Source organism: Manis pentadactyla, chromosome 1, assembly GCF_030020395.1.
Source record: "Manis pentadactyla isolate mManPen7 chromosome 1, mManPen7.hap1, whole genome shotgun sequence".
Classification (NCBI taxonomy): Eukaryota; Metazoa; Chordata; class Mammalia; order Pholidota; family Manidae; genus Manis; species Manis pentadactyla.
Window position 1 is genome coordinate 113,708,072 of NC_080019.1, and position 19,114 is coordinate 113,727,185.

Consider the following 19,114-nt stretch of genomic DNA (forward strand, 5'->3'; position numbering starts at 1 on the left):
AGCCTTGAATCCTACAATTTTATTTCTGGACATTGGTTTCAATATCTTGATGATATCCCAGGCTTTGCTCTCTACCAGACTTCTTCTGGTAAAGAAATCCTGATGGCAGACACACAGGAGCATTTAGAAACTCAGGAGAAAAGACCGAAAAAGGAGCAGCATATGGCCAGGGAGGTTAGGGGCCTGGGTCCCAGCATCAAGGATATGGCCCTTCAAAGCCTGGGGTGTGGAAATCCACACTACAGATATTTGAACTGAGTTGCAAGAACAAAGGTTTAGAAGTCAAATACACTGGAGTTTGGTCCTGGTTTCACCACCTATGGCCACATGACCTTGGAGAAGAAACACAAGCTCTATAAATGCCTGTGGTCATTTCTATGCCATCAGGTCATGGGGAACATTTCTGAGGTTGTGATATAGAGCGATGGGCAGAGCACCCGGCCCATGCACAGCCCTCAGGGGACAGTCACGGTAGTAGGAGCATAAATGGCATATTGACATTACTAGGGGAAAGAGCTGCCCTCTTCCTGGTTCCATCCATTCCTTGGCACCATGGGGAAGTTTCTGAAGGTATGCTTATGGAAGACCTACTCCCAGATGGCCAAAGCAGCCACCTGGGCCTCTTTCAGGGAGGATTAGGGACTGCAGGCCAGTGCAGAGAGGACAGCATTAGCCTCCAGAATGGGTCCCCTGTGACCCTTACTTCAGTGCTGAGAGCCAGGCCTCAGCCTCCCTCTGAAGCCCCCATCTTCTTCACAGTGCCTGCTCTCCTGCCTCAATAGCCTGCTGGGCAGCAGTGGGCTGGACTAGCCATGATCTTACCCCTGACTCCCAGGACTGGCATCTCATTCCTGAGACCTGGCCTGTGGGAGACTCTGCTCCCACTGGCGGAAAGCCCTGTGATCCTGCCTGCTGTCTTCATTTTCCCATAGTACCTGTCCCCAATTTCCCACACCACCTCCCACTCACTTGCCCTTTAAGCCACTTGGCATTATTTTCCACGTCACTTTGTCCTTCTCTCCAGGAAACCATTCTTCACTACCACCTATGCGTGTTCCCACAGTCCTGCTCTTTCCCATTACAGCACTTGTCACACCCCTCCGTACTGTACTGTAAGGTCCTTGATGGTAGGAACAGCTCTTATTCTCCAGTGGATCCTCAGCACCAAGAACAGCAAATGGAGCTTGTAGGTTTCTACAAATATATCTTGCCTGAATTAGTGAATGAACAGGAAAGCTAGGAAGCCCAGGACCCCATACAGATTTTTTTTCCAACCCAGATCATTGTAGAAACCAGCTTCTACAAATGGCCCCAGCAATCCTCACCTCTGGATAGTCACATCTTGTATTTTTCCCTCCACCCTGTTCCAAGGTTGTTCTCCATGCCAACAGAGTACAACAGAAGTGATGGTAATCACTGCTGAAATCAGGTTTAAAAAGCACCACAGCTTTCATCTTTATTGTTCTCTCTGAATTTTGGGGGCACTCTCTCTGGGGAAAACCAGCTGCTGTGGAAAGACCCATGTGGCAAGAAACTGAGGCTTCCAGCCAACAGCGTGTAAACTCTCCTGTGGGTGAGCATGGACGTGGGTCCTCCGACCCCATCTGAGCTTTGAGGTGACTGCAGCCCCGGCCAACAGCTTGACTTCAACTTCACAAGAGACTCTGAGTCAGAACGACCCAGCTAAACCATGTGTAGATTCCTGACAGCTATAGAATAATAAATGTCTGTTGTTTTAAACTAGGTTTGGGGATAATTTGTTACACATCGATAGATAACTAATACAATCACCTATTGATGGGATTGGCTGGGTATTGAGACCTGCCTTGTAACTTGTCACTGCAGAACTGCCAAGTGATGGCACTATTATCAAACTGAGTTCAGCTACATTTGGCAAACTATTAACCCCAAAGGCATGTCAAATGCCAGTCTGAAGTCAGGGATACACAAGTTTGCTGCAGACACATGGGAGTGTTTACCAGTGAATCACACACAATGATCAGGCCTAACCAGTTGATTTTCAGATTGTTGAAAATAGAGCCAACAGTTACACCTTACCGACTACTCATTGTTCGCAGAGCCCATGCTAAGGGACCAAACAGGCATGATGGTGTTGCTGCCATAAAGCCATCCTCAGGGGTGAGCTTCCCCCAACACCACACATGTCAAAGCAGCCTTTGGTACATACAGGTCAAGGTGGTCCATGGAAACTCAGGAGGCAGAGAAATGAAGGGGCACTGTCTCTGTCCCAAAGAGCCCTCCCACAGGAGGTAGCAGCTACCACTCCTAAATCAAATGTAGATCGACAGTTGCTATTAGGGTTCTAAAATGTCCCACTGTCCCTACTTCCAGGTTTAAAAGGGAGAGATAGTGATAGGACAGTAAGGGTTAAAGTTTGGTAAGGTTAAGGGGAGAAGTGTGTTCAGAGAGGAGCCTCCTGGCTTGCACTACTGCCATGTGGAAGAAATCCAAAACCATTCAAGCAGTGAGCAGACAGGGAGTTTGGGGGAACCAACAATTCAGAGATCACAGGGCTTGGTGTGGTTCAGTTATCCAGACTGTAAAATGGCAATGAGAGAGTTCCCTTGAGCAGGATTTGGGACAACATGGCAGCAAAAATTTGGGACACAGAGAAAGAAATTGCTTGAGTGTGGGAGATAGAGCACCCTCAAGGAACGGGGTCAGAATAACAGTCTTCTTTCTGTGGGACACCTACCATGTGTCAGATACTGTGCTGAGCACGCCTCATCCATTATCTTATTTAATTCTTGAGTTTATTCTGTAAGTGGTGGGGAGCCAGTGAAGAGGACAGCCCAAGAGCAACATGATTAAGCTTGGGTTTTAGATTGTCCAGCTGGTGAATGAATTGGAGGGAGGCTAGACAGAGGGCAAGAAGTAAATTTTGAGGAATTATCAGATACTCAGGAAGGAAACAATGAGACCAGACCAAGGTAACATGAGAGGTGAGCCAAGAGACCCAGGGTTCGCCAGAGTGGGCAAGTGAGGCAAGCAGCAACCCTGCGGAGCAGCCACTGTATAGCTCTGGGATTGGCTACCAAGCCTTCTTCATTAGGCTGTTGCTAAAAGGACATCCTGGCCACAAATGGCTTAGGAACTGTCTGTCCGAGGAGGCCCTTGGGAGCCTTCTCCTTTTCCCATGTGTCCTTTTCTAGTTTCTGTGCTGTCCTCAGATCCACTGCATTGATTCGCTCTGCAAATATATCCTACTGTACACATGAACAGCTGTGCATGTGCACGTGCCCCTGCCAACCTCCTGCCCCTGCCCAGGGAAAGGGAGCATGAGCCTGGCGTGGTGCTGGGTGATTCCACATGCCACCAGTCCTCTCAGTAGCTGTCTACAATGTGGTATCATCCCCGTTTAACAGATCAGAACTCCAGGGCTCTGGAACCACCTGACTCAAACCATAAATAGGGTTTCAATGCTCCAAGTTTTGCAAGCCAACCTTGCCTATATCTCTGTGAGGCCAGCTAACTCCTTTAATTTAATGATTAACTCCAGCACCCCTCATTGTCAGCTCACCTCATTGCCAGAAAGGTGGTACATCCTGGCTTCCTGGAGCAGCGGGAAGACCTCTGGGCACCGCCTGATAAGAGGATCTGCTTCCACAGTCTCCACAAAGTACCACTGGTCCAGAAGTGGCAAGCGCACGTTCTCCAGGACATAGGCGAGCAAACAGAGCCGCTCCGACTGTTTGTGGCGGACCCAGCTCATCACAGTCTCAAACACCTGAGCCTCCTCTGTCACATACAGGTCATCACTCTTCAAGATGTGGTACAAAGTGTCCACAGGAAGGTCAAGGAACTCCTCAGAGTTCAGAATCTGCACAAAGTTTTGGATGATGTAACTTTGAACCTGCTTCTTTAGACTGTCCAAGGAGTGTGTGTCTGCCAGCCTCAGAATTCCAACACAGTTTTCTGGATTCAAGGCCTCTGTTAGGAAGCTGGCACAGGCATCCACCATCCGCAGGAACTAAGACAACAGAAGAGTAGCAAATCAGGCCAGAAAATCATCAGTCCATAAGGGGGCTGATCAGTTAGGTATGTGTAGGAGCAAAAAAATTAGAACAATCTAAGTGACCGGTGTAGGGGACTAGCTAAATAAATGATAGTGCACTCATGTTTCAACCCCTCTGGAGTCATTAAGAACACATGTTGCAGATGAATATCCAATGACATGGAAAACATTCACAATGTACTGAGTCTAAAATCTGTTCACTAAATCTGATCAAGCCTCTAAATTTAATAAACCATTTACAGGAAATGGAGGGGAAGAGGAACATGCTGAATGACGCCACGGGAATACAATCAGCAAAACCCAGACTGTGAGAAACTACAGAACAACTAGTTCTGTTTCTTCAACAAAAACATCACGAGGAAAAAAGAGAGAAGAGGAGGGAGAGCCTAAAGATGAGAAGGGACATAGGAGAAACATAACCTATTGCAAGGTGTGGACCTCATTTGGATCCCTTATTTAAATGAAATAATTTTAAAAAACAGAGAAATGTTTACAATGACTGATAATCTGGTGATATGAAGCAATTATTATTCATTTTAAGTGTGATAATGGTGTGGTATGTTTAAAGAAGAATCCTTGTCTTTTAGATATATACTAAAATACTTGCAGATGAAATGAGAAAAGTTCTTTGTAAAGTCATATGTCATTATGATCCTTGTTTTATTAAAAAGAAATAGAAAACAGGCATAGAAAAAAGACTGAAGGATATACACCAAAATATGAACAGTAGTTATTTCTCAGTGTCTCTTAGGACAAATTATGTGGCAGTAACAAACAACCTCCAAATCTCAGGGGCAAAGAAGAATAAATGTTTATTTCTCACTCTCATTACATGTCCTTCACAAGGTTCTTCATTCCAAGATCCAGAATGACAGAAAAGCCCTTAACTAAGATGTGCCAGTCCTGTGACAGAAGGAGAAAAAAGATGGCACAAAATCCCTTAAAACTTATGCTCAGAGGTGGCACATGCTGTTTACACTCGTACTTAACTGGCCAGAGTAAGACATGTGGCAAAGCCTGTTGTCAAGGAAACAACACACCTCCTACAGAAACAGGTCCCATTAGGATAGACAGGATATCTACTGTATAAATAATACAAGGGACCACACTAATAAGTTATGAGGATTTTTTCTTATTTTGTTTATTTACATACTTTTTAAATCATCTAAAGTAAATAAGCACTTTTGCAATTACAAAATTAATTCATAAAATTCTTGATTGGCTTCCATGTCTTTTAAATTATCATCATCCTCATAAGAATATAAGTCCCATATGCTTATATAGCACTTTACAGCTTACAAAGCACTACCGTATCCATTATATAATTTAATACCCACTTTACAGAGAAGTTGCCTCAAGTGCATCCATTCATTCTTATTCGTTGATTCATATTCTCTCTCGAGCTTAGCTTTAATGAGTCCAACCTCCTATCTCCACTTCTTGTCCACGGAGCCCCTTAAAGGGTCAAATTCCCAGTGTCCTTGGGTTGATCAGTTAATAGAAGGAAGGAAAGAGGCAGGCTGGGGAGGGAAGGTCTGTTGGCGAGGGCCAGGGCCTGGTGGAGCATGGATGGGACAGACCTGACCAGGGAGGGGTACAGCCTGCAGAGAAGAGGCTCTAGTGGCAGGAGCTATGGATGCAGGGCCATGGGGCCCAAAAAGAGTAGGGGGTACAGAACTCTCTTATATTGAACCATATTGACTTAGGCTGTGGCCTTCATTCCAGAGCATTCTACAGGGCACACAGCCCTAATATTTTGGGTAAATTCCAATTGCAAAATATTATCTTTCCATGTCAGTGTAGAAAACATTAGCTAAGGGTCCATACAATGTTGGAGAAAGCCTGAATTCTGCCTCAGACTGCCCTGTCTGCTGGCCCCAACCATTGCCAACAGATCTTGCTCTTCGCATGAGCAACTATGGAAACGGTTGAGACCGAGAATTCTAACACCTGTTTAGTTGTTTGCAGATTTTCAGTTCAAAGAATAAAAATATACAACTGAGACCAAGCCTGGTTGAGCCCTCAGAATCTGTCACCAGAGCTTTATGTGGCCCTACCCACAGAGACATGTATGAGGGCTAAAAGAGAGTTCACTTTCATGGTAGATGCCAGTGCAAACAAGCAGGTACATCAGGCCAGCATTAGCGTGAGAAGATGATATGAAAGTTAAATAGATTTAAATATGTAAACTACTTCTGGGAGGCACAAACCTGAGAACAGTGGTTGCCTATGGAGATGGGAGTTGGTGGCTGGGGTCAGGGTAGAAAGAGAGAATTACTTTTCACAGTTTACCTGTTTGTACCCCTTAGATGTGAAGGAATCATCTATTTAAAATAAAGTTTCTCATGAATACAGAAAACACTAGAAGGGTACACATCAAAATGCTAATAGTGGTTATCTCAATTGCTGTTGTACAGATAAAGTCTTTGTTTTATAGACTTTTCTGTTAAGACCAAGTTTTCTGCACTGACCATGAATTTGCTTTTAAATTCTGAAAAATTAAAATAAATACCTCCTTGCAATATTCAAGTTCACAATGAGAAAACACAATAAAATGTAAAATTAAAATGAAAAGCACCTACAAGGTGCCAACCCCTTTATATTAACCAGCTTATTTAATCCTCATAACATAATAAAGTAGATATTTACTATCATTCCTGTTTTATAGAATGAGGAAGAGATTCAGAAAGTGAGATAATTTTCTCAGAGACTTGTAACTAATAAGAGACAGAGCTAAAATTTGAACCAGTCTTCTCTGACTCCAAAAATGCATGTTTGTACACCATTTCAAGCTACTTCAGGTGAAATCATGTGTGCATAGGACAAGGGCTTGCCAGATGCCAGCCATGATTTGTACACTTCACAGGAGAGCTCACATAATCTAATCTTCTCAGACCCAGGACAGCCTGGCTAACAAGATGCCAGTCCCTACTCCTGCCTGCTTATTGATGAGCAAACAAGAAACCATGAAGGAGAATTAAATCCAGCATGACACTCATGTTTGTTAGAAACATTGATTCAAACATGTGTCGCCCCACTCAGAAACTGTTCATTCCCCCATTCATCCACCAGTTCATTTCCCAAACACATATGGAGCATCTGTAATGTAAGCCCTCAATTACCGAGGGTACAGAGGTAAGCAGCAAGAGACATAGCACCTGTGTTCCCTGGTGCTGACAGGTCAGTGAGGGAGGCAGATGGTAATCAAATAGTCACACAAGTGTGAAATTCAACTGTGATAAATGCTGTGTAACAGAGACCCATGATTCTCCTGCCTGGAACTGAAGAAGGTCCTGCTGCTCCCCCTCAGGCTGTGCACAGTCTGTCTGAACACTGCCACCAGGCCCCTCCCCGACAGAGCCCCTCCACATCAGCCCTGTCTGCTCACCCTCCACCAACATTCCTAGCCTTGTCCCTCACAGGGCCTCTTCGTACTCAGGCCATTTCCTCAGCCTGCCCCAGCTTTCTCCCACCACTGTTAAAACCCTGTTCTCCTCACCCAGGGAAATTTGACTCCACAGTCTTTTTAAGAAAGGCCTCAGGAGAGCCCCCTGAGTCTCAGCTGACAAGCCCCCTTTAAGGGCACCTCAGAAAGCAGGAAGAGGTGAGGGCCATGGCCACCTTATCTACACGGGGCTGTTCTCTCCTTTAGTAACTGTTCAGTCTGGGACCGCTGGGTGGGCTCCCGAGAGTCTGCACACCCCTGAAATGGTATGCAAACATTTGTTTGCACACGTGACATTTTTCTGCCGGTTGAGTTTGAAGGAGACACTGTGAGGGAGAGGCCAGAGAGCCTTAATCAGACTGTGCTTCAGGCCTTCCCTGCCTCTGGACATTTTTAATTCTGGTTTAAGAAGAAAGGAGGAGAATGGAAGAAAAGGAAAGGGAAAAAAGGTGACGAAATCCAGCTGTTCATGAAGTTCTTTCTCAGAAGCCACTTCTTCCTTCATGGCTTTCCAACTGCCCAACCTGCAATCAAGGCGGATTCTAGGTTGTGTTTGTGTTTGTACTTTGAGCAGCGCCTGGCACAAACTGGCTGAAGGAGGGAGAAAAGGGAAGGAGAGAAAGAGAAGAAAAATATTTTTGAGGTACCCATTATGTACCAAGGTCTGTACCAGATACTTTCCCATCCATTATTTCACTTAATGAATAAATTTTATTTTTAAAAAATGTTTCTTTAACAATTAACAATAAGGTAAGTGCAGAGGAAGAAACAGAGAATTTCCAGAGTTCAGTGTGTTGGCCAAGTTCACACGGCAAGTAGGTGGTGGAGTGACAGTGAGGCTATGGCGAGCTAGCTCTCCTCACGGCATCACACTGCCACGGTGACTGTATTGCTGAGCTAACAAAATTCCAGGAGAGTCTGAGGAGGCTTTCTGAGGGCAAGGGCGCGCGGGATCTCCAAGTTGCCTACCTTTCCCCAGAAAAGACGTTCAGTGAACACTTTTGTTGTGAGGGGGTGTAGGGCAGCATCACGTGATCCCAACCATTGGCTGGGAAACTGCTGATGTGCAAGGCAGTCACAGAGATGATTCTTTTCTTTAAAAAACTGTTCTTTCTTCCTTCATATTCAAAATTATTTAAGACTTTAGGGTAAATTTTCTGCCTTAGCCTGTCCAATGACACATGAACTTGTTTATAAAAGCTGAGCGATGACAGATAATGGCAACAGAGAACCAACTTCCTATTTACAGGGACATGTGAGCAAAAGGTTACAGCCAGGCATCTGACTCTTGAACAGACAGACTAAAAATATAAATAAAGAAACCACTTGAAACATGGCTTCAGTTTCCATGAAAAGTGTCTGCCTCAACAAGAATGTAGCCCCTGTTTCCCATCTCCCCTGCCCCTCTGCTGCTCCCCTTTATGCTGTCCAGAAGCTGGGGTCCCAAGGGGCTTTACTAATGTGAATCCACACCTCCCTAGAGGTCCCCTCAGATCCACTCCAGAATAATGCAGATCCTGTTTTGGTCCAAATCAGCAATTCCATTGACCATGGTCCCTAATTGGCTTTGCAAGTTATTGCAAAGGGTTTATAAAGACATTGGTATTCTTACCTTCAAGCCCCAATGAATCAATGCATGTAAAGAGTATATAAGTTGTTGATGAGATTAATAAAATCCAGTTATTTGAAAGTGTTTCTGAATTACTGTAATTTTTTACCATCATTTTTCTTCTCAGACAATAGATATGAAAAGTGAAGCTGTTCTGTGGATGTGGAAAGAGGATTTTCATACTTAAAAGGTGAAGATTGCATGATCCTCATGTCCCACCTTTGCCCTTTTGCTCTCTCTCAGGTGATACATGTACTTCAGACCCCATTGGAATATACTCTCCCCAGCCTCAGGATGTCCTCCTGCTCCCTCCAGCCTCACAGTCTTTGCTCTAGACTTGTCTGAGAGGTGTGCTGGTTCCTGGAAGCTATATGGGGTGGGCAGGAGAGGATGGAGCCAAGAACTACAAAAGGCCCATTCACTAAGGTGGGGCATGTGCTGGGGGGCCGGGGCAACTACAGAGATAGATGGACTCAGAAATGGAATCCGAGGGGAAAGAAAGGGGTGGTGCCCAAGAGTGTGGTGAGTTTGGTTGAGTTTCAGACAACAGACAGCCGGCAAGTTTCCAGAGGAGGTAGTTCGGGCCCCATCAGACCGGCAGCACACTGTAGGGGATACCTGTGAGCCATACTGAGCTTTAAGGGGCAAGTGCCACAGCTGGGGCTGAGTGAGTTCAGTATAGCCCAGGGGCAGGATGAAGGTCAGGGAGCAACACCATTCTGAGGATTAGATGGAATGACTTTGTCTGGGACATGGTTGAGGCTGAAGACATGGGGTGTGCGTGCATGTGTGTGCATACATGTGTGTCTGTGTGTGCACACACAGGGCACAGAAGCAAAGTCATGAGAAGCAGGCCAATGAAAGCAGACAGCTACAATAGGTAGGGTAGAAACTTAAGTCTCTGTCTTCATCTTAAGTCTTTGCTTACAAGCTCTCTCTGCCTGGAATACTTTTCCCCCAACCCAACTGCCACTTGTTAAAATGTACCCACTCTGTGAAGTCCAGTTCAGTGCCTCCTCCTTCAGAGCCAGAACTGTTCTGTACTCTGCACTCTGCCTGGGATTGCCCCGGGTTGGAAGTTCACTGGGAATCCTTGTTTCTGAGGCTTCATGGGTACAGGGGGGAGGCAGGTATAGGAGTCCAGAGTTCTGAAGTTAGGCCCCAGATCATACCTCTACCACCTGATGAGCTGAACTCTCTGAGCTAGTTTCTTATCTGGAAAGTGGTGAGAATAGTAAAGCCTACCTTGCAGACTCGCTATGAAGGTATTACCCAGCCTGCCCACTCACAGTAATGTTGTCAACATCAGATGGGGTCATGGAAGGGAAAGAATAGGATAAATTGTTACGTGTGATCTATATTTATAATTTTTATCTTTATTTCCCCCACTTACCTTCTCACAAAACCTTGCACAGAGTAGGTGCTTAGTAAGTTGTGATAGTTAGGTAGAGGTAAAAGTCTGGTAGCAATGTGAATTTTCATTACACCTAAAACCTCACATCCCACACCCCATATTCCACAAACTATAGGCAGCAACTGGGGCATTCCAGGCTCACCTACTCAGGAAGGGATGACAGAGAGACAAAAGAAGACAATTTGGTTTTTGAGTTTCTAAATACACTTTCAGGACTTATACTAGAACAGTAGTTTTGAAGCACCAATTAGTGGTAACAGCTGGGCTCTTTGAACTTCAAAACCCAGAATCCTAAAGAGTCTAGGTGCAAAGGTCATACCAAAATAGTAGATGCAGGAGAATGGATGATAATATAAGAGTCAGCTTTTCCCACAATGATTCCCAGGCCTGGAAAAGAGAGGAGAAAGAGAGAATCTAGTAATAGAGTGAGAAGCAGAAGTGGGTCCCTGAGATGATGCTTTGCCTCCCGGTCCAGGCCAAAAGTCCAAAGTAAGGGGAAATGCTGAAAGCCCCTTACAAGTTGTGGATCTGAGAACAAAAGAATGTATACTTTGATGGTTGAGATGAAATCAGAGAAGCAGAAGTTCAGTAAAGCAGCATGAGAAGAGAAACTGGAGTATGTTGTTTCCAGACAACAGGGGCCTAGGGCAGTCACTCTGAGTTCTCCATAGTTCCGGGGTGGAACAGGAGAGCAAATGGAAGCTTCTTGTATGTCACTGAGGGGGTGTACATTAAGTAGCTGAGAGGGTTGGCAGACCAGAAGAAGCCTTGCAAAACAGAACAAAGAGAATGCAAGATGCCCCATGAGGACTGAAGGCCAAAACCAGGTGCGACTGGGGACTTTCAGCTGATACAGCGGGGAAGGGGTCTGCGATCAGAGAGACTGATGGGAACACAGCTGCTCCAGCAGGTGCCAGCATGGACCACTGATGCAAATGACCACTGTCAGCGAGGGCTGGATACCTCTTTCTACAATGTCCTGGCACTATGTACATGCACCCTAGAACCATATAAGTAACTTAAGTAACTTAGTCCTGAATAGATTAAGATTTCTTGAGATGAAATATATTAAGTCAGCTGTAATTTCTGCCACTGGTAGAATGGGAAGCTCAGGATAGAGATTAAGTTTAACACTGGAAAAACAATAGGTTGAATCACATTTTTGTTTCTGCACATCTGAGTTTGTAGCCTAAGACTTAGACCTCTATACTAATTAGAACTCAAGAACAATATGAAGTTCAATAATAGGCAAAACTACTCCATGGTGACAGATAGAATGGTAGTTACCCTTGGGGAGGTGCTGCTTGGGGAGGGCACAGAAAAGTATCTGGGATGCCAAGGATGTTCTAGAGCTTGGTCTGGGTGGTGGTTACATGGTTGTATACACATGTAAAAAATCAACAAGCTGTACACTTGAGATGTGTGCATTTTACTGAATGTTAAGTTATACCTAAAAATAAAAGAGAGTAAACATTGAGATCAAACACAGAAATGTTAAGACGAAAGAGAAGCTATGTGGATGGCAGCAGGCTCACAGCTGAGGTGGGAACACCTGGTGGCCCCAAGTGTCCAAGTTTCCCCAGAGGGACTTGAGCTTGAGGGGCTGCAGCTGTGCCATTCTTGCCTCCTTACACACCCACGAAGTACCCCATTCCCATAATCCTCCCCTGGGCAGCCCTCTCAGGAAGCGGAGGGCCCAGGTGCTTCCAGGATCACAGCTTGTTTCAGGCCTCGCTCTAATGGATGGACACTACCTGGGTGGTGGAGAATTCACAGGCTACACATAAGCAGACAGGAGTTAAATTCAGGCTCCTCTCTTATTAGCCATGAAACCTTGAACATTTACTTAACATCACTGAATTTTATTTCCCTCATCTATAAACTGGGGGTAAAAACATCAACCTCAGTTTAAATGCCCTAGTAGTGGTCTCACGGCGAGCGCTTCTCAAAGCGAAACTGTTACTGTCATGTGGACCCAGGAGGCTAACCCTCATTTCTTAACATTCACAGTAGCCACACCACAACACTGGTTGACACAGGACATGTGTGGGAGAGCATGCATCAGATGGCAGACAGGTTGATTTTGTCTAGATGACAGTAAAGAAATAGTTGGGCTGGTTTTCTTGCCTAGCTAGACAGGCTACTCTGATATTCAGCAGATATAGTCCCTGGGTCCCTGTCCATGACAACAGAAGTTCAACTATCCTTTACAGTAATGAGAACTACTTTTTGCTCGACACTTAGTGGGAGCTAAAAATTAAGCAATTATTCAGATTAGCCTGTGGAACACATTTCCAAGAACCAGGATTGGGCTTCTTAGTGTCCTCTTAAAGAGGATCAGGCTATTTTTTTGTCAGGGTCTTGAGCAATTACTGAGGTGGTCCTCATATTCAGCTAGAGATGAACAAGAGCAACACATTCATTCAGTGGTTCACCAAATATTTATGTCCTAAGTTCTTGAGCCAGCCAGGAAGCCAACTGAGGCCATCAGTTCAGCCGCTGACCCCAAGGCTGTCTTATCCATACAGATCTCACCATTCATCCTGTCATTGTCAAAAGAAATAGGAAAACAAGCAATGCCAGGACCTTCACCAAAGTCTCCACGAACTCACCACAACAAAAGCTATGTCACCATCCCAAAAGGTGTTGACGAGGCACCACATATTCTCAGGCCCAGGCCAGGTGACCAGGCTCCCCACTCTGGCATCCCCTTTCTTTCCTCCTGATGGCCTCTGGGACTCAGGCTGGCCTTCCTTTTCTTCCTAAGATCCTTCTTCTAACCTGCTGCTCTGTTTCTTTGGGATTCTTCTGTCCCAACACTAAATGCAGGGTGACTGTGGTTTTCCCAATTGCACATGTTCTCATTGCCCTGCAGATAAGCTCACCAGCCCTTAATCTTTCATGAGTTGTTAATAATAAAAATGAAAGTAATATATGATTTTTTTAAATTCCTTAAACAAACAGAGCAAAATTCTCCAAGACTGAAAAATTACCAAGATTATAAGAATAGTCATTGTCCCAGGTCTGTAGTTTCTGACAACCTTGCTTATCTAGAACTTAGAAGCCTGGAGATCCAGTTAAGGCAAGGGAGGGCCCTTTGCTTCTCCAGATGACATTCATCCCTGAAACCCTGCCTCATATGTGGTCACTTGGACCTCTCCTGTTAGGTGTTTCTCTCACCTTTCCAAAAACTGCCTGGCGAAAATGTTTCTTCCCATAACTGGCCAATAAATTATGACCAAGTTCCTGCAAAATTCCTCTAGTGGGAAGATCATTCAGTTCCTGCCACACCCAGAGCTTCCTCCTGGAAGAAACTGTCCCACCCTGTGCTAAAGTTGACCGGACCAATGACACCTGAAAAGAGCAAAGTGGCAATTGACCCAGGAACAATCAGTCTGCTAACAGGCGAGCAACTCATGAAGTTAGCCTACATGAAAAACTCTTTTCTAACAGCAATAGTGCTGACTAGCTTGGTCAACTGAGTTATCTCTTCTGAGCTGGGAAATTCTGGCAGGAAGCAATCAGTGGATAACAGGAAGAGATTAAGACCTGAAAAGAGAAGCAGAAAATGAGACCACAGCTGAGTCAGATCAATGGTGTGAAAATTTAAAAACCTTTACTCCTGGATGGAGTGGGGAACACTGAGCTAGTGTGGTTCCCATTGATTTTAGTCCCACAGAGATGTGATGACAAGATAAAATGCCAACTTTGCCATACTTTTCTCCACCTATAATTCTGAGTTAATTAAAATACAGCATCAATCCAATTCATATCACCAATCATGTGTCATAAAAACATGATAAAACGTAACTTTAAATCATGGTCTCTTGTAATCCTAATCCAGGAAAAAAAATAAAGATTTAGTGATGGCAAAGGGAAATGTTCTCACAGCTCAATGTCAACCCCATTTTACCCAAGGCACAGTGTTCAAAGTAAAACAAGTTAACTCAAAACTGATGGGAAAAAACTACTCAGCCTCTATTATGTGCCGGTACTTTACAAAAACCATCTCATTTAATCCTCATAATAACTCTCCCAAAATACAGGCATTATATTATCATGATTTTACAAATGAGAAAGCTGAAGCCAAGAAAACCTAAGTAGCTTGTCCACAGGCACACAGAAAATAAGGGATTGACCTGGGATTTAAACCTAGGTTCTGCCTGACTCCAAATCCCATGTTCTTTCTGCTCTGCCTCTCTGCCTTTTAAGAGACTGTTGCAGATAACTGAACCTATTTCATATCTAAAGAGACCCCAACAACATTACGCAGCCATTGAAAAGAACAAGACAGCTCTGTACCTGCTGACCTATAATGATCTCCAAGATACACTGTGAAGTCACAAAAGCAGACAGGGTATATAGTGTCCCAACACTTATGTTTTAAAAATGGGGACAATGAATGGGAGTGACATATGCGTGAGTATACTAGTATGTGCATAGAATATGAAGGACAGCAAGACATTGTCAAAAGTGATGATGGTGAAATGTTTCACTGTTTCCCCTTCTGTATTTCTGCATTTGGAAAAGGATATGTTTTATCCATTTAAAAAAATAAATGAATTTTAAAAACCAAAAAGTTATTTCAACACCCTTTAAATTTCTGTCCCTTGTGGTGCCTTCCAGCATGAAAATACTCCCACTCTTCTACATCTGAGACTTCCAAGCAAGTAATCCAGAAACAATAGACATCAGAAAGTGGGTTAACTAGATATGTAGAAGCCCACAGTAATCTTCTCTTATTGTCATAAGAATTAACACTCATAGGAAAATGAGTAAAATAGCTTTAGAGAGAAATTTAACTATTTTTTGCCTAGAAAGCTTTGGAAAATTTTAAGGTGAGGGGTTAGCCAGAATAGGGGAATCATTAACAACAGAGTTTGCTCTACCTCAGTCCTGTCTCTGTCTTCTTCTCTCAACCTCTTTCATTAAAACAAAACGCTATTAGAACTCACCACTTGAGAGAAAAATGAAAAGAGAAGGAGGAGGAGAATGGAGGGGGGGAGAAGAAACTTAATGCCAAAATAATTTCCAGATATATTAAAGATTTAAAATTCAAAGCTCTAGACTAAACAAGACTAAGTGAAATTATAAGTAAATAAGCATATAATTAAGCAATGGGGAAGGTCTTTCTAAAAATGCACACCAAAGGCAAAAAAAATAAAGGAAATGATCAACAATCTAACTAAATACTAGTTTTAAACTTTCATACTTAAAAAAAGCTGTAACTAAAAGGCATGAGTCAAATGACAAAAAACAAATTTGCAACATCATTAAAAAAGATTATGGTGTTTACTATCTAAAGAGTTTTTATAAAAATCACCCCAAACTGAAAGGAGAACAAGAAACAGAAACATAAACTCCATCCTCAGTGAAACCAGTAGCTATCAGTCAGCCCAAACCGCAGACTATGAAGACTGGTAAATGACTTTTCCAAGAGGAAGGAGGTCAGACCAAGTACCTCCAGAGGAACAAGTTTGTCCCTTAAAAGCCAAAATATCAGGAATATTAAAATCCCAAGGAAAGAGGAAGGCCAGGGCAGGTGGAAACTGTATCAGGGAGTTGGTTTAAGAAGTTAAGCTTTCTTGTCCTCCTCCTCATCTCCTGCAATATAACAACTCCCACCCCCACTAGGAAAGAAAATTCAGCCTCTACAGAAACCATTTCAGAGAATGAATTCAGATACACCAGAAACTGAGGAAGACACATGAGGACATCATGCCAAATACAAGGAGTTTAAGTAAAATTTGCACACATACCCACACTGACATACCCAGTCCAGAGTATATACAGCTGTCTGGCAAGAGACTGAAGATCCTTATCTTGAGAAACTGAACAACCTTAGGAAAAGTTCAACAGATATTGACACTTGAGGACCTCAATAAAAAAGCTGGCAGGTAAAACTCTCTATTCTACCAGCCTTCTGTCCTACTCCATGTGCACATGCTTCAAACCAGCATATTAAAGCCTCAATCTTAAAAATGACTGGACAGCCAAGGATCACATAATCAAAAGGGCATTTGAGAAAACTCTCTGTAGTGGTTGAATGGTGGACCCCAAAAAGGTATGTCCACATAATAATCCCTAGAACCTGTGATATTACCTTATATGGCAAAAGGGTGAATGTTACTTTATATTACATAAGATATGATTAATTTAAGGATCTTGAAAGGAGGACGTTCTCTGGGTGGACCCCAATGCAGTCACATGTATCTTTATAAAACACAGACATACAGAAGATGAGGAAGCAATGTGACCATAACTGCAGAGACTGGAGTGGGAGGCCACAGTGAAGAAGTTCCAGCAGCCACCAGAAACTGGAAGAGGCAAAGAACAGATTCTCCTCTTGATCCTCCAGAGACCTTGCTGACACCTTGGACTTTTGGGCTCCAGGCCTCTAGTACTTTGAGAAAACAAGTTTCTGTTGTTTTGAACAACCCAGTTTGTGGTAATTTGTTATTTTGGCAAGCCTAGGAAACTGATACACCCTCAAAGATGAAATTTGGAGACCTAAGTAAACCAACAGAGTAAATAAACTCAAAAGAAAGAGAGGGAGCAGAAGAAAACTTCAAATATATAATAACAGCTTCAAGAGTTGGAATCTACTAAAACAAATAACAAGGTCTTTTAGAAACTAAGGATGTGGTGGCATAAATTTTAAATTCACAGAAGAGTTGAAAGGATAAAGTTGACTAACTCTCCCAGAAAGTAGAAAAAAAAAAGGCTGGAGATGGTAAATAAGAGAAAGAAGGTAAGAAAAAATAAAGGTTAAAAATAAATAAATACAGGACGTCCAACACCTAATAATAACACCAAATGAGAGAATAAAATAGTGGAAAGTAAAAGATAATACAAGAAAATTTCTAAGAACTAAAAAACATGAGTCTTCAAATTGAAAGAACCAACACAATGAATTAAGAAGACCTGCTATTGCAGCCATGGATCTATTGACATAAAAAAAATGATTATAATACAATACAGGTGAAATAAACAGATTAAAAAACGTATCCAATAGGAACGCATTCTTATAAAATATGTATGTAATAGGTAATAATATGGAGCAATGCCTTTAAAATGTCAAAAGAAAATTATTTTTAATGCTGAATTTATATCCAGCCAAAATATCAATCAAGTGTGAAGGTAAAACAAGAACATTTTTCAGACATTTAAGTCTCCAACAATTTATCTCTTATATACTCTCATCATAAGGTATTAAAAGTTGTGATCCATTAAAATGTAGGAGTATATAAGAAAGAAGACCTATCCAGGAAGAGAAAATCCAAAATAGAAAATAGTTAAGAGAATAACAGCAATGGGAAGTCCCAAGAGAACAGCTATGCAGCAGCTAGGGAGCAACCAGTTAAGATTAAAGCAGGAGGACAAAGGGAAAAGAAGTTATCTAAAAATCAACGCATCAAGGGATAGCAATGTACACAAATCATTTACACATATGGAAATAAATAAAAGAAGAAACATTTGAAAACAAGTGAAAGCAATTGCTCTAGAAGAGTGGGTTACTAAAGGAGAGAGTGAGAATAGGAAGGAGATTGCTGCTTTTTGCATTAAGGCTTTTAGCTGTGGTTGGCTTAAGATGGTATTAGTGGCCTACAGCTGCCATAACAAATTACCATAAACTTGGCAACTCAACCAACCAGAAATTTATTCTCTCACAGTTCTGGTGGTCAGAGGTCTGAAATCAAGTTGTCAGCAGGGTTGGTTCTCCCTGGAGGCTCTGAGGGAGATTCCTCTCCATGTCTCTCTCCTAGCTTCTGGTGGCTGTTGGCAATCCTTTATGGTCTTTGGTTTGGGGCTGCATTACTCCAGTCTCTGCCTATGCTTCATATGAGCTTCTTCTCTTTGCGTCTCTGTCAAATCCCCCTCTCCTTTCTCCTATAAGGACACCATCATTGGATTGCAAAGGCAAAGACCCTATTTCAAAATAAGATCACATTCACAGGTACCAGGGGTTAGGACTTGGACATATCTTTCTTGGAGACACAATTAATCCACTCAGCTACTCATATGAAATGCACTGAACTTCTTTAATCATTTCTTTATCATGTGCATCTTAAAAGTATCTATCCACGAAGAAGTTTCCATTTATACTTCCAACGACAATGAATGAAAGTGTCTGTTTTCCCTTGTTTTTGCAAACATTGAATATTACATTGTACATATTATTGGCTAACACAATAGACAAAATGTTATTTTATTGTTGACTTAATTTGCTTTTTAGATTACTAATGATGTTTGGCATTTAAAAGTTTATTTTTTCATCATTTGATCTTCCTTTTTTGTAAATTACCTGTTCATGTTCTTAGTTCATTTTATTTACATGAGGACATTCATCTCATCCATATGAAGTAAGAGTAAAAGAATGTTTATGACAACATTGTTTTGAATAGTCAAGTAGATGAAAACAATCTAAACTTTCAGTGATAGGGATTGACTCACTAAATTATTATAACATTAAGTTACATTCAGCTATTATAAGTACCATTATGGGCACTTTTCATGTCACCTGTTGACATGAAAAGATGATTACCATATAATACAGGTAAGACAAACAGACTAAAAGCAGTGTGTCCAATAGGAGCCCATTTTTCTAAA

General features: G+C 42.6%; 1 protein-coding gene across 2 annotated transcripts in view; it reads right to left on the reverse strand.

Moving 5' to 3' along the window:
• The window catches only part of KLHL6 (kelch like family member 6), a 55,413-nt gene that overhangs the window by 12,828 nt on the left and 23,471 nt on the right, over window positions 1-19,114 (reverse strand). For both annotated transcript variants that reach the window (XM_036926761.2, XM_057500419.1), the window contains one exon: window positions 3,542-3,991. In XM_036926761.2, coding sequence (XP_036782656.2) covers window positions 3,542-3,991 — 450 coding nt within the window. The remainder of the gene's footprint in view (window positions 1-3,541; window positions 3,992-19,114) is intronic.